Genomic DNA, 16,323 nt, shown 5'->3' with positions numbered 1-16,323 from the left:
AAAAAAAAAAAACAACACAAAATAAGAATGGGGTGATGAAATAAGTCTGGAAACTGCCATCAATCACACGAGAGCTTCAGCGCGGATACTGGACACTCTTCAGACACGTAGGAGCCAGCGTTTCAGACTGAAAGCCATGACGCACTGCGTGGCTCCTGCCTGTCTCACATCCCTGATCTTTAGCACAAAACCCAAATCCAGTCTCCAACAAAAAAAAAAAAAAAAGGTTTTTGTCGACTCTCCCGTCGCAGAACTCTCTGGACCGGCGCTGCTCAAACGTGCAGCCTGGTTCCAACGCTCCAGTGACTTTCGGGTTGGTCACAGGAACAACACGTTAAGATGAACAAGTAGAAGTCGTGTGAGGAGACCACAGGAGCTGCGGGATAATGCCTCCATCTCCGCGGCGTCAGGGATCTTTCCTTTCAGCCCTCCTCTCCCTCTCAGGACCTCTTCGCTCGTCGTAGTCTGGAGGTTCTGGGCACGGCCGCGCTCCCCTCCTCTGCGCGCGCGGATCTGGAACCAATAGAGGAGGCCGAGGATGCGGGCTTGACAGATAGGCCCCTCAGACTTGCGGCCGGCCTGTTTTGGTTTGTCTTCGCCGTGTTATTGCTTGCGAGGAGGAGCCTCTGGGCCTGTTTCCCTGGAGTAAGCAGCTCTGCTTCCACTGTGGTTTTCTTGCACCCGGAGACAGGGAGAGCCTTGGACTCTGCCACCGCTGCGACTGCAGGAAGTGGCAGCAGAGGAGGGAGGTTATGGTCGGGTGTTTGCGAGGTGGAGCGGATTTGCACGGGGGCCGAGGAGCTTCCAAGGCACGTTTTGTTGGCCAGCTGTAAGCCGGTAGCATCACTGGGCTCGCTCCTCTTTCTGGCCTGCTGGGCCTCATTCTTCTGCTTCTGAGGAGACCCCATCTGAGCCCCGGGCTCAATCAGGGCATCGCTGCCAGGCCGCTTACGGTTTGCCTCCAGGGGCGCGTTGAGCACGGCCTCCGGTCTCGGTTCTGAATGCCCGGCTTTATGTTCCCGTCCCCGATTTAAGGGAACGCCTCTCTGGTCCATCTGCTGCATCTCAGTCGTGGAACCGCAGATCTCTTGCTGGACACAGGCTCGTTTGGCTCTGCAAAAGAAAAAAGAAAAAAAAAAAGTTAAAAGCGAAGCAACAAACATTGTGTGAGTGTCCTCTTTGACTGGTGGGGGTTTGGAAAGCATTAGATCATACTTACATCTTTTGAAGCGCGGGCCGCTTTGTTTTTCCCGGGCTGTGTAAAAGCGCTCGGATTTCTCCCGCACTGGAAAAATATTCTGATCTGGTTTGCTCACTCAGCCCAGTCTGGAGAGGACAAACAGAATAGGTGTAAACAAAAGGGGGATCGTGTTGGCCGCACGCCCCGATGGAAGGAGGAAATGGAAATGCATCGTGGGAGTGAAGGGAAATGAGAGAAAATAGAAAATAGCCTCATTAACACGGCAGAATTATTCCTGAGATCAAAGAGGGGGGGGGGAAAAAGCTAATAATTAGTTCCCTAAAGGGTTAAGTTTGGGATAAAAGTTTAATATAGCCACGTACTAAAGGGGGGGTGGAGAGGGGGGGCAAGCCAAAAATTGGATCTCACCAACATGTGCCCTCAACGGGCCACTAATGAAGGTCAATGAGAGTTTGTTTTTTTTTTCTTTCCTTGGCTGACTGAGAACAGACTCCAGTTTTATGGGAGAACAGAAGATGCTGGTGGTAAATTGAGCAGAACATGGAGGCAGAGGGAGTCTGTCAGTTTGGAAATTAATTGCAATAAAACATGGCAGAGTGTGCGAGCAGGACCCCCGTTCAGACCGGGAGAGGGCCGGAGATTCACAGCGTCTTACCTAAAAGTATTCACACCCCTTCAACTTTTTCACATTTTGTCGCTTCACAACCACAATCTGACTTTAGGAGATGGAGCAACTGCAGCTCTTTCATCACTGCAAAAAAATAGAAATGAAATGAAAGTATTTGTCCTTGATTTGAGCAGCTAAAAAAAGACTATTTGCCAACGGAATAAGATCGTTGCACTTAAAATAGGAACAATTCATCTCCATCATCTTATTTCAAGTGCAGGATGTCTAATGATCTTATTTTATGGGTAAAAATACTCATTCCATTGGCAGATAATCTATTACCTGCTCAAATCAAGGGCAAATACACTCATTTCAATACGACTTTAGTTATTTTTAGTTCTCTTTTTGCAGTGAGTCTTAAATGAGTTGTTGTACTTTTAGTAAATTACAGTGACATCAATTGCTCTTGAACTTGATATAATTCCTGTAAAAACACAAATCGAAAGTATTTTTTATGGTTTTCTAGTTCTTTCTTAAGGAATCTGGAAAAAGAAAATGTGAGTCACGTTTGTATATTCCCCTTTACTCTGAGCCCCTAAATACCTTCAGGGGTCACCTGATTACCTAATAGACTCAGCCTGGGTGTAATTTAATCTTAGTATAAACCCAGATGTTCTGCCAAGGCGTCAGAGGCTTGTTGGAGAACAACCAGCGTCAAGAGGAGCGAGGAGGAAAGTCTCACAGAGCGGCGGAAATCCACCGACTTCGACGCAACTGCAAACCAACCAAGACATTAAAAAGAGCCTTATTAAGGGACTGCTCTTAAAGTGTCGCAAAAAAAAACAAAAACATCTGTAAGGCAAGACAAGGCAAATTTATTTATATAGCATAATTCAGTACAAAGACAATGCAAAGTGCTTTACATGATTAAAATATAGCAAAATAAAACAGAATAAAAGCAAGTAGGAATAAAATGTAGATAGAAATTAGAACAAAGAAGTGGTGATTCAGTTAACTAGGACAGTCAAAGGCAATCCTAAACAAATGTGTTTTTAATCCTGATTTAAAGGAACTCAGGCTTTCTGCATCTTTACAATTTTCTGGAAGTTTGTTCCAGATCAGTGGAGCATAGGAACTAAATGCTGCTTCTCCTTGTTTGGTTCTGGTTCTAGGTATGCAGAGTAGGCTGGAGCCAGAAGACCTTAGTGGTCTGGAGGGTTGATACACTGATAACAAGTCTGTGATGTATTTAGGTGCTAAGCCATTTAAGGATTTATAGACTAACAGAAGCATTTTAAAGTCTATTCTCTGAGATACAGGGAGCCAGTGTAAGGACTTTAGAACTGGGGTGATGTGCTCTACTTTCTTAGTCTTAGTGAGGACGCGGGCAGCAGCGTTCTGGATCAGCTGCAGCTGTCTGACCCACTTTTTAGGCAGACCTGTGAAAACACTGTTACAGTAATCAATTCTACTAAATATAAACGCATGGATTAGTTTTTCCAGATCCTGCTGAGACATTAGTCCTTTAATCCTAGAAATGTTCTTCAGGTGATAGAAAGCTGACCTTGTAACTGTCTTTAGATGCTTTTGAAGGTTCAGGTCTGAGTCCATCACTACTCCCAGATTTCGGGCCTGATCAGTGGTTCCTAGCTGAAGCGACTGAAGCTGTGTGTTAACTTTTGATCTTTCCTCTATTGGTCCAAATATTATTACTTCTGTTTTGTTTTTATTCAACTGAAGAAAATTTTGGCACATCCAGGCATTGATTGCTTCTAGGCATTTACTCAGTGCCTGAACTGGTTCATAGTCACCTGGTGACATGGTGATGTAGAGCTGTGAGTCACTCAGAACGAGAGTCACTGGAAGTTTAAGACAAGTCACGCAAGGGAAGAAGACCCAGCAGATAAGTGAAAGCTCAGGCTGAGCGCAGCCTCCTGGGTGAAACACGGTGGCAGGAGCATCATGCTGTGGGCCGGCTGCCTCTTCGCCTTCCTGCAGGAGAACGATCGCTGACGTACGGCCAGAGCTGCAATAAACTGGTTTAAATCAAAGCGTGGTCATGCAGTCTTATTTCTTTTCCCCCCCGCCCGCTTAGCAATTATGCAATGGTATACCAAATAAAATCCCACTAAAATACATTAAGGTTTGTGGCTTAAAACAAGAAATAAAAGTGGGACGTGAATACTTTTGAAAGGGCAGTTTATTAGAAACGTGATCTACTGCTACAATTTGAGCTATTTGACTGATAAGTGGAAAATGCAACCGCTCTGATGAAAGGGAAGAAAATAAATCAGGCTTTTGCCGAGAGGTTTCAGCAACCGATCGGTTACTTCACCGCGGGGTAAGATGACGACGCAGCTCGCCTTTCATGGCTGAAAACTATAGACTGTCACAGCGTGGGGGGGGGGAACAAACCACAGCCACGTTTACGCCGGGGAGCGTTCAACGGCGCGGCCACCGTGTTTGTTTAACGGCGGCCCGTTTCTCAGATCATTGCCCTCCTCATAAAGCGGTCCGCAAGAATGATCAATGTGCTCTTGAAGACGGGGAAAGCCGATGCGGTGAGCACTGGCGTCCGCCGCTTGTTTTTAAAAGGCAGGATGAAAAATCATTAAAGGCCCTGATACCAGCGGCAAAACACGGGAGAAAGGGAGTAATTGCCCCCAATCTGCGGGAGCCAGCTGGGGCGTTGTTGGCTTTGCACCGGGCGTCGAGGCCCGAGTAACTGAGGGCACTGCGGAGAGACCCAGGAGGCCCGGCGGAGGGAGCGCGGCGAGGGAAGAAGCCGGACAACGGGGAAGTTACGGAGGAGGAGGAGGAGGAGAAGACCGGACAGGCGGAATAAGAAAGGAGAGGCGCCTCCCAAAGTCACACTGCCTGACCTCGGACGTCTCTACAACATGCCCACAAGAGCAAGAATCCCCAGACAGGAAGTTGTCCACAAGCTGCTCTTTGTGCAGCTAGCGGACCCGAGCTTCAGTGTGGGCAGCGCTTCGCTCTCCCTCAGAAGCCAGAGCTGCAGCTGGCCTTTGGACCGGCGACGGCGACGACACACGTAAAAGCCTCGCAGTCGCCCCCCGCCATCACACGCCCACGCCAACAACGGCGAGCGAGCGAGTGAGCGGGCGAAAACGGTGCGGGTGCCACCATTTGCATCGGGAGGGCCTTGATGTGCGTTAGCGGCTGTTTGATATGAATAAATCCTGTTTGAAAAGTGAACTTGAAAGAAAAATCAACAAGAAGCCAAAGGGAGGCTCCCTGGGAAAGTTCAGCATCTTTCTGTTCCTGTCGGAGAGACTTCAAAAGAGCGAGAGACTGAAAGGACCAAGTCATGGAAAGGAAGACGCACGGAGAGAGGAAGGTCAGATGTATGAGAGGAGGGGGGGGGGGGGCATAAAAAGACAGAAGGAGGCGATCCATAAATGATTCTCATGATTCTCCGCGCTGTTAAGCCTCAAAGCCAAGCTTGTAAACAACATATCCGGTGATCCTTTTACCAAATCCGATCATTACTTCTTGTTCTTGTTGTTCTTTCCACCCGTGGAGGACCCCATGGACTTAGGTCTGGACTTTGACTAGGCCATTCCGTAGCAGGATTATTAATCAATCTCATGTTCCATTGTAGCTCTGCTTATGGCTGTTTTCCTGCTGGAGGACGGATCTCTACTCCACTCTCATGTCTTTGAAGCCTTCAACAGGTTCGCATCGAGGACTGCCCTGTTTTCAGCTCCAATCCGAGTCCCTACTGAAAAGATCAAATGAAAATGCACCAGAGAGCATGATGCTGCCGCCACCATACGTCAACGAGGGAATAGATGCTCGCTGTGCTCTCTACATGGATTGTGGCAAACAGGAATTCTGATAACAATTCAGCTCCACTGGACTTTATTTGGGGGTATCAAAATAGTAAATGGGGCTAATCACAAATGCATGCCACACTTTTAAGATCGCCCCTGCCAAAAAGAAAAAAAACAAAGGGGGGAAATAGTGTTTCTATTTTACTTTCATCCCACATTGATCGCTACGTTACATTAGCTTAGTAAGATCCAAATTATATACATCTTTGCGGTTGCAATGTGAGAAAATGGGGAAAAGTTCAGGAAGTGTGAAACATTCTGCAGGACAAACTTTTTCCCCCACACCAATTTAAGGACAATTTGTTGTCTGTCATCCACAACAAAGTCCAGAAAAAAAAACAGCAATTTAGTTTAACTACTTGGACTGAACCCAGCAGCAGGCGTTTGAATCCCAGCATGGAGTATGCGACGTTCTCCCTGTGCGTGCCGGGGTTCTCTCCGGGTACTCCAGCTTCCTCACACAGTCCACAAACAGGACCTTTAGGTTAATTGGTCTTTCTAAAAGTGCCCTTAGGTGTTTTTCATATTTCACTATGATGGACTGGAGACCTGTCCTGTGTGTATCCCGCCTCTCGCCTAATGACAGATGGAGATAGGCACCAGGCCCCCTGACCCTGCTAACTGAGGGATCCGTTTTTCCCAAAGCTCTCTGACGGTTTGTCCAGCAAGCACAAAGCAATATAAAAGAAAAAGGTTCAGGCTTTAAAGATTGAAAGGAAGATAAACTGTGCTGTCCCATACAAAAAAAATGCTTGCTGTGATTCTGATTGCAAAGTTTAGCAGAGTGGACCAACAATGCCCCTCCCTCCCTGAAGCCCACAAAGCAATGCAGCTCCACCACAGCAGCTGCAACAAGGCAGCAGCACATCTGGATGTCAGTTTATAAAGATAAGCCTGGCAAAAAGGGCCGCGAGCGCAGAGAGGATGAATTATTTGGTTTAGACGGATGCTGGTACACTTTCGTATAGCTTGACCCAGCTCTTAATGGCTCCTGGAAGCAACTTCAAAAAGATAGCCGAGCAGATACTCCATAAAACACCAGTTTCTCCTCTGTCACCTCAGATAAGGCAGGAGTACAGATGGGGGGGTGGATTATGTTTGTTATCTTGTAATGCAGCTGCACTTGAAGTAATGCAGTGAAATGGCAAAATGGTCCTCTGACTGATCTAAAACACTCCGCTGCTGCAATGAATAGGTTTTCTCTTGGTGTTTGGAAACATTTCTCATGCATTAGACGGAGACAAACAAAAATGCGTCCATGCACTCATACCTGCGGCAGCAATTTAGAGAGAGCAATTACCCAACATCAGCCTCTTTGGACTGTGGTGGGAAAACCAGGGCGAGAACATGCAAACTCCTTCCAGAAACTAGAAAACAGATGCATGATGGGACTTTGTGCAAATGACCAACGCTTGTGCATAATTGTGAAAAGGGAAGAAATTGATATTTGATAAAAAAAAATGGTTCAAATGAAAACTGAAAAGCACGGTTTGCTTTTGCATTTAACTTTCTGAACCGGTACTGTAGTTGTAGAACTACCGTTCTACTCCAATAAAAGATTTAGGGACTGATGTTTTTGCCCGTTGGGCTTTGGAAATTAACTCTAGCTCAGTCAGATTGGACAGATAATGTATAGGAACATCAATTTTCAAGTTCTGCTCAACCGGATTTAGCTCCGGACCTTTCCCAGATCTATTCTAATACATGAATACGTTATAAACTAAACCATGCGTCTCTAGCCGTATGTGTTCCTGCTGGACGGTGAACATCTGCCCAAGACGTTTGATGGCGTTTGTCTTGTCCTACAGTATGATGCTACCACCACTATGCTTCAAGGTGGAGATGGTGCGTTCAGGCTGATGTGCAGTGTTGGTTTTCCGCCACACTAAAGTTTGCATGCCGGTGAAAAACCTTAATCTTGGTCTCATCTGACCAGAGCACCTTCGTCTGTGTCTACTGCCCCTACATGAAGGGACGATTTTTTTAAGTACTATCAAAAACCATGGAAATGCGTAATTGCAGAGCGGCGGAAAGTTCAAAGATTATGAATTCCGATCAAAGGCACCATTCTTATGTTTTATTCTTAATGCGAGCAGATTAGCAGCGACTTTTAAAGGACTAACTTTCTCAGCGACGCACAGAGGAAAGCTTAAACACCTAAAATAAAACAAAATAGATCATCATAAATCAAAAACAGCATGGGGAGCACCCATCATCTCTCATCTGCAGTGAAATAGTGGAAACAAGGTTGTTTGTTCTCGGATTACCCAAAGTCTTACATCTCGCCTGACACACAAAACGCCCGGCCTGATTTTATCCCGTAAATCCATTTACTCACTCATCGTAGTTCACGAGATAATAACTCATGTCAACATGAAACGCCCGGGTCCCTCAAAGCATCTAAATACTGCGTTATTCTTTCCACGACAAAGCCACGTTTATAAAAACCTTCAAACTGGCACCAAGAAACAAAAACATCCAACTTTCCGGGCAGAAATACCTCCTGCCGAGATGCTCGCGAATTTATTCCACACATTCCACCAATCATCCTACACCCACCCTTCTCCCATAGAGAGAAGCATGCCCTGTTTGTCTACGCTCACCACATCTTCCCTGCAAGAAAGTCAACAAAACATGCATGGGCACGGACTTGTGTAAAACAGAGCAACGCTTATCCTCCAACAATGACTAAAGTTTTTTTTTCGGATCCACCCATAGGGACGGATTAGGACGAGTTGTTAACTGTTTGCACTTGGAGTAAAAAAAAAAAAACGGAGGAAAACATCAAACGGACCGGGTGGAAATCAAAGGGACTCGTTGGGCCGTGCGTTGTGAGAGATCCCACCCGCGTTTTTGACCTGGAAGAGATCGGTAGATCCTGGGCGCTTGGGAAAACGGCCGCAGCTAGCTGTTGGGAGCTGTGAGGAACAGAGCCGTGCTGAGGTCATGAATAAACACAAAGGCCCGTCCAGAGCTCAGAGGAGGACGGACAGAGAGGGGGGGTGGGGGGGCTGGAAACACATCTGTGCTCCCTTTGATCCAAACTTCTGCGGCACAGCACGCCACTCACCTCAGCTGCCCACTCTTTGCCTGACTACAAAACAACATCGACAATCCTAAACAAGCTCTTTCCTTCCCATACTGCCCTCCTGACGGCGAGCTCTGACTCACAGGCTACAGGCAACTTTTCATGAGGGACTTAAAACTTTCAAATGTCAAGGAAGAAAACAAGAAAACACACACACACACACACACAACTGTCTGGTAACACACAAAGCCTCTTGTTTGCCTCCCACCGTCTTCTGCAAAAATAAAGCAGTCTGAAAGCTTGAACCTTTCTGAGCCACAGTTGTTTAAGGGTTTCTAGGTCATAACAGACAGAGTGCATCTGGCTAATATAGTTGTCAGGATTGACTTCACTAAACTCCAGACATCTCTGTCACAGCTTTAAAGGCCTCGCTGTGCTGAAACCAAAGCATTTGTTGGATAGTTCAGCCGTTCCCTGACAAACCATTGCTTTCTATCTGTTAAACAAGAGCGGCTGCGTATGACAACTTAAGAGCTGCTGACAGAGTCCAGAGAAACAGATTTAGAGCCAACATCCAATCATGTACTAAACAAAAAGTCAGCGGTCCGCATGAGAAAGGTCCTGCAGATTAAATTAGTAAAGCAGTAAAATGATCATTGGCCTTCCGTAAAGGTTGGGGAATGAAAAGGAGAAATGACGCACAGATGTTAATCATCTTTGTTGATACTATGGAAATAGTATCAACAATAGATAGATAGATAGATAGATAGATAGATAGATAGATAGATAGATAGATAGATAGATAGATAGATAGATAGATAGATAGATAGATAGATAGATAGATAGATAGATAGATAGATAGATAGATAGATAGATAGATAGATAGATAGATAGATAGATAGATAGATAGATAGATAGATAGATAGATAGCAGTGTTGTAGTCAAGTCACTATGCCTCGAGTCCGAGTCCAGGTTCGAGTCTCCAGTGTTCAAGTCCGAGTCAAGTCCAAGTCATTAAAAAAAAAATCGAGTCGAGTCACTATTGATCCAAGTCGAGTCCTTATTGATCAAGTTAAGTCTAAATAATTGATTAAATAATATTCTAATGAAATATTAAAATTATAGCTTAATGATGTAAAAAAAAAGTTGAGTCTTTTTCTCAATTTCCGAGTCAGAATGATCTGAATGTAGGAGTTTGAGTCCAAGTTCGAGTCATCAGTGCTCAAGTCCAAGTCAAGTCACGAGTCTCTAAATTTAGCTAATGACTCGGACTCGAGTTCGAGTCTCGGACTCGAGTCCTACAACACTGATAGATAGACATCAGTAAAAAAATTAACATCGTCTGTTGATGTCTGTCCAAGTTTCCATTTCAGTGCATTCCTGATTAACAGAATACCAAATATTTTCATAGCCATCCTGCTTTGAACGTTAGTTATTTAGACAAAGGACCAGAGGCGGTGTTGCTCCATGTATGTGAGCGAAGAGTTGCTGTGAAATATTTTTTTTTTTACTTTTATCCAAATGCAAACTGATACCTGAGCTGAAATTTAAAGGTGTCTTTAGCATCTTAGCAATTAGCTCAGCTTGCATTGTTAGCATTAGTAACTGTTGGTTTATGTGTTTAGTCTCTAGAGCAGCGGCTCTATTTCCAAATTCCAAATTTTCTAGGTATATTGTTGTTGTTTTTATAGCAGAAATAAAACTGAATAAGGACTTAATGTTTAAAAAAAGAAAAAAAAAAAGAAAAAAAACAATCTTATTCTTCTGCAGTAATAATACTCCAGTTCCAAGTTAGAAAAATAAACTTGGAATGTCATGTGTGCAAGAGGGAAAGATGAAAGTTTCTCACAAATTCAAACTCCTATTTGGCCACAATTGAATTTAAACAGTCTGGTTATTCCGCAGGAATAAAGTTCATCTATAAAGCAAATGAAAATGCAGTCATTTGGAAAAGGCTGACATTTAGTCATACTGAATCAAGTGAAGCTGTCTTTCAGTTTAGGTTAATGCTTTCTAGCAACTTTTAGTCAAAACTAGGGTTGCACAATTTCAGGAAAATATTTAAATTCAGTATAAAGACTTCAGCAGACTCAGAATGCTGCAGCGAGAGTTTTGATAAAAACTAAAATGAAAGGTCATATTTCTCTGATTTTAGCTTCCCTTCACTGGCTTCCTGTTAAATCTGGAATATAATTTAAAATTCTCCTTGCATGTAAAGCCCTTAATAATCAGATCCTTTAGCTATCAGACTCCTCTCCTGTGGCACCAACTCCCAGTTTTGGTCCGTGAGGCAGACACCCTGTCTACTTTTAAAACCTGGATTAAAACTTTCCTTTTTTGATAAAGCTTATAGTTAGAGTAGCTTATGTTACCCTGAGCTATCTCTATAGTTATGCTGCTATAGGCTTAGGCGACTGGAGGACATATGACTACTTTCCCTTACTCTCGTACTTTCTCCTACTACTCTCCAATTTTGCAATGTCTCCTGTTTTAACTTAATTCTCTGTTTCTTCTCTTCTTGTAGCTACATCTGGTCTGGCGTTCTGTTTAGCTGTGACACCCGTCTCTCTCAAGGACATGGCTATGAGCTTGTACTATGACTAGCTGAATGTGCTAAAGCAGCCAGTGCTGCCGTTAACTCTTTACCTTCTTTAAACATGGAAAGTATTCCATTGTATGCAAGTCTATGACTTGATGCAATCGGCTAGGTTCCCTATGACAGAAAACCTTTTAACCAATTTAAGCTTGACTGCGTTGTTTGATAACTAAGATCAATTGGAATATATGTACTTAACTTTGAATCTGTGGGATTCAACTGAATAGATTTTTATTTTGAAATGCCTTGAGACAATGAGTGTTCTGAATTGGTGCTGTATGAACAAAAAATAACTGAATTTGTTTCACATTGCAATCTACGCACTTGGAGAGTAGCAGCATTTGATGCATTTTTGCATGGAATCCCTGAATAAAGTAAATCTTGAAAGGTGGTGAAAGGCACTTCTTGTACCATTTAACAGGTAAAAAGTCTGTTTCTTTTTTATTAATTCAAATAGAAATGGTTAAATCTGAGCATCCTGTCTTGACCGACTCACAGCCGATAAACAAAAAAAACACCACTTTCTCCAGTAAGAGTAGACACTTGAATAGTGTCCTCGATGGATGCCATCATGTTACCTCAGTTCCCTTACAACCCAGCTCCTCTGACCTTATAAAAGGTTCTCATTTGTCTAAATTTCCACTGTGGTTACAGTTTTTCTTCCACCAGTCACACAAACTGAATCCTGACAAACCTGAAACTTCTCTAAACACACGCAAATGTGGTATGTTTTTTTTTTTTTGTTAAAGCCTCGCATGCAAATGCTGTCAAACTTTGTGGGATTACAGACCCTTAAGAACTAGATAAAGTATGAAAGGAACTCCAAAGACCACATTAATTTTAGACAGTACCATTATTATAGTTAAAAAGAGCATTCTGATTTTTGACGTGCATTTCAAGTTAAGAATAGAGCAAAGGAGGTGAAGAAATGATTCCTTTTGTCATGTGAAAATCCTTGTGCCTCTCTGTCTGGTATCTTTCCCTCACAAACAGGGCTTGAGGCTGAGCTAGTGAGAGCCCCACCACAAGACTCCCACCCTCCAATTCCCTCTGCTTGTACTGTATGATCCCAGAGTACCACATCCTGAGCAGAGAAATGCAATCGACAGCAATGCCTCCTTGAACTGGAAAATTGGTTACACAATCTGAACTCTTCGTCGACGACGCTGTAGCTTGACAAAAATATTACAATCGCTGCTTTCATTGGAAGTCGAACTGCGGAAAAGGGCTGAGGTATTTAAAAAAAAAAAAAAAAAAATCTAAATAAAAATCCCTCTCAGAAAAATAGCAGGCCACTTATCATGGGATTGTGAAGGGGGTGAGATGTCTGTGCCAAGGTGAGAGGCTCCACTGCCAATTCCCAAAATACTCAGGGGTGCCTTCAGGATCAAATATACACTGACCAAAGGATAGTGGATTATATTAAAAAGGAAAAACACAGCGACGCAGCATTTTGACTGCACAATCAATGTAACCGAACCCTTGTCAAAACACTGATACAGTAGAAAGGGAGAGATGAAGAGGTTTTGTTTAGTTGTTCTATTCAACCAGAGTCCCAAAAGTATTAAAGTTTTCTCCAACAGGGGAACAGGTCTGGGAAAAGTTGTAGAGAAGTTTTAAGCAGGCTTTGACCATCTTACTGAGCACTCTTACTGTATATCCATCATATGAAAATGGAAAGGGTTGAACCTACTGGCCGTCCACCTGGACCGTAAATAGACAAGGGACAAAGATGCCAAGGTAACTCTGGAAGCGCAGCAGAGATAAAGGTCAATATAATTACTTAAAATCCCACAAGTAGTCATGCTCTCCACAGAGCTGGCCTGTAAGGAAGAGTGGCACTGCAAAAAAAATCATCACCGGATATCACCCTACACACGGCAAACCATGGTGGTGAAAGCGTCCTCCTCTTTCAGCTGTGACAGCTGGTCAGGGATGATGGGAAGATGGATGTAGTTGACTACAGTGCAACCATGGAAGAAAAGCTGACAGAGGGTGCAAAACCCCTGAGACCGGGGCAGAGGATCGATCACCTTCCAGCAGGACAACAATCCCTAAAACGTACACCCAGAATAACAAAGGGTTGAAGTCCAGACCTGAATCTAATTGAGAATCTGTGGCACAATTTAAACAGATGCCCGTTATCCAATTTGACGGAGTTAGTCTAATTTTGGGAAGGTTGGAAGGGAAACAAATTGCTTTAAACTGATAGAGACCTACCTTTAAACACTTACAGCTTTCATTGCAGCCAGTAATGACTCTACAAAGTACTGACTCACCAGAATAAACAAACACACGGTACACTTTTATAGATTTTTACTTGTAACAGCTTTAAAAATAAAAGAGATGTTCCTTTTAATTCACAGTTATGCACCACTTTGTTTTGGTCTTTCCCCTTAAAAATCCCCCTAAAACACAAAAGTTTGTGGCTGTAATGTGAGAAAACACTTCAGTAAGTATGAATGTTTGCAAGCCACAGTGGCTGGTGTGGGAACAATGCTTTTCTATTATTATTATAAAGATTAATACTTGCTTAGAATATTTTTAAAAAAATGCACTAGAAATAGCAGAAGACCTTTGTAATTGCATGCTATCATTTAATAAATGTATTTTTGAGTACCAGAAAAGTATAAAATACTTGATCTTGGCTGGTTAGATCCAACAATCTCAAAAAAGGATCTGAAACGACTAAGGATTTCGACACAGATCTCTTTATATTTTGTTTTCTAGGTCTACAAGATGCCCCCGTGGAGTTCAAACCCCCTGTCCTCTAGTAAAGCAGACCACCACACATAAAGGGAGAGCACAATTTGGCAATGAAACGCTATAATAACACACAGCGCAATTCTGAACTGTTTGCCAAGCAACTGGAAGGGGAAATAGAGGAGTATAAACAGCACTCACCGCGGCCGGGCTCGGGTTTCCATGGTGCACCGAGGCATCTTCTGGGCAGCTCACACACACGACATATCGCTCAGGAAACAAACGCAAATCTGAAAGCAGGCGGGGGAAAGCGGCACAGATCTTAATAACGTGGGCTCACCTCTAATTATCGGTCCATGTCAAACTGTAGGAATTGTGGTAGAAGCTTGAATTAACATCTACAAACTATTCATCACACAATGGGAGATTAAATATAAATCCAGAACTTAATGAGCAGAGTAAACAATGTGGAAATAGCATACATTTTTTTGTATTAAGCTATTGGTTTTGGAGTAAATTTGAAGTTAAACCGACTTCAATTGGAAAGGCTTCTACTTCAAAAACAAATTATGTTGTTATATGCTGCTAATTCCTCAAACATAAATGAAAGAAAAAACACATACGAGCAGTAGATTAATGTAAAACATAAGCTGGGTTTGATGAAAGCAAAGGAAAGTCTGAAAGAAGACATAATTTTAACAAGCAAATATTCTTTAGCTTTCTGTTTGATTCATTTTGCCTGCTACCTTTTAGTCTGGTGCTACGGATGTCGCTTCCTTTCTAAATCTTCTTCACCGTCTTTCCACACATGCGACCGAGGAGTCTTTCTTACACATATCCTATGTGTTTGCGTACTATTAAACATCCCTACAACTAAAGCAATCGACAGTGACAATCATTGACTTGAACACTAAACACTTATTCAAATGGTTGAAGAGTGACAAAATCAGTCCCAATTATTTGGACGCACCATTTGCTTCATTTTTGAGGTGCCATGCAATCGCTCTCCATGAAAATCATACATTAGACCAGTTGGCAGGTCTCTCCTCGCCTTTTATGCCCTTATCTGGAATAGATCTTTTTTTAACAAATATCTATATTATTTAAATATGAAATATTTCTCAGAAATGTTCTTTTCTGCAAAGTAGGTTGGGCTCTCATTAGGAGGTCTAACATTTTTCACATGTAGGCTATTTTAAGGTGGGAATGGGCGTGGTCTAGCTTGTGTGCTGCAGAATCTTTCTGGGATTATATACATCTAACATTTTTAATAGTTTAATTTACAGTTTTAAATTAGAAGACAATAATTGTTGACTTTAGCCATAGCACCACCTATTGGTGAGCGGTAGTGACTTTTCTAACTGAGAAGCTGCACATTAACTGTGCATAAATTATATGGAAAGTATCCCTTTTTTTCCAGCTCAGACTGCTTTACGGTTTTGATCAAAAAACAAAAATTACAACAGGGTTCCATGTTCAGCTGGATGCTTTCAAACACTGCTGCTTTGCATCTTCGTTTAATTGCCTTAAACTTTGACCCCTAATTATCAAACTCTGACCTATACTACAGGGCGGACAATAATTCAATATCAATATATATCTCAAAATAACTTTATTCAGTAACGGTGATATGCCATTTCTGATATTTCAATACACATTACAGTCTGTGATTACAGCTGAATGATGTTCTGGGTTTTATGCAATTTGATTTGTTTAATTTTTTAAAGCAAATATTTCTAAAATATTATATTGGAGGAGTTTTATAAACATGGCAAAATAATTGTTATAGTTTGTACATGCACATCAACTATCGTGGGCGTCTTTCTGAGACTTTTATTTTGTTTCTATTGATATAATTATAATTGTATTGACCAAAATTAAGAAATATGTCATGATAAGTTTTGACCATTTTGTTGAGCCCTACCTAAACTTAATACTTTTCTTCCAGAAAAAAAACACACAAGAGCTAAAAATTCATCAAAATTTACTTAATGAATTTATTTTTTTTAAAAACATTGAAAAGCTTAAATAATCTTATAAATGTCTGGATGTCTAAATAAGTGTCCCTTAGAGAATTGCACCTCTATCCCACACATTTTGCAGCCATAATCAAGCTTCTGGGTTCATTCTTGTTGAACATGTAATCCCTCTGCCTGGCACAATTGGTAGATAAAGTTTGATGATTTTCGGAAGTCAACATGTTTTCAACAGAATTGAGGTCAGTGCTGTGGGAAAAGCGTTAGAGAAGCTCGATTTTGTCCATTCAAAATTTTGTTTTGATGTGTTTTTTTGGGATAATTGTCTTTTTGGAACACACCGTTCCATCCAAGT

The 16,323-nt window shown here is 42.4% G+C and overlaps 1 protein-coding gene across 1 annotated transcript in view; it reads right to left on the bottom strand.

Moving 5' to 3' along the window:
- The window catches only part of LOC105934739 (SLX4 interacting protein), a 58,873-nt gene continuing 42,550 nt past the window's right edge, over positions 1-16,323 (bottom strand). The window contains exons 6-8 of the mRNA XM_021322726.2: positions 14,194-14,282; positions 1,220-1,326; positions 1-1,113 (exon numbers count right to left, since the gene is read on the bottom strand). Of these exons, the coding sequence (XP_021178401.2) occupies positions 441-1,113; positions 1,220-1,326; positions 14,194-14,282 (869 nt within the window). The 3' untranslated portion in view covers positions 1-440. The remainder of the gene's footprint in view (positions 1,114-1,219; positions 1,327-14,193; positions 14,283-16,323) is intronic.

This window comes from Fundulus heteroclitus, chromosome 22 (genome assembly GCF_011125445.2).
Source record: "Fundulus heteroclitus isolate FHET01 chromosome 22, MU-UCD_Fhet_4.1, whole genome shotgun sequence".
NCBI lineage: Eukaryota > Metazoa > Chordata > Actinopteri > Cyprinodontiformes > Fundulidae > Fundulus > Fundulus heteroclitus.
This window is presented reverse-complemented; position numbering and strand designations above follow the sequence as displayed.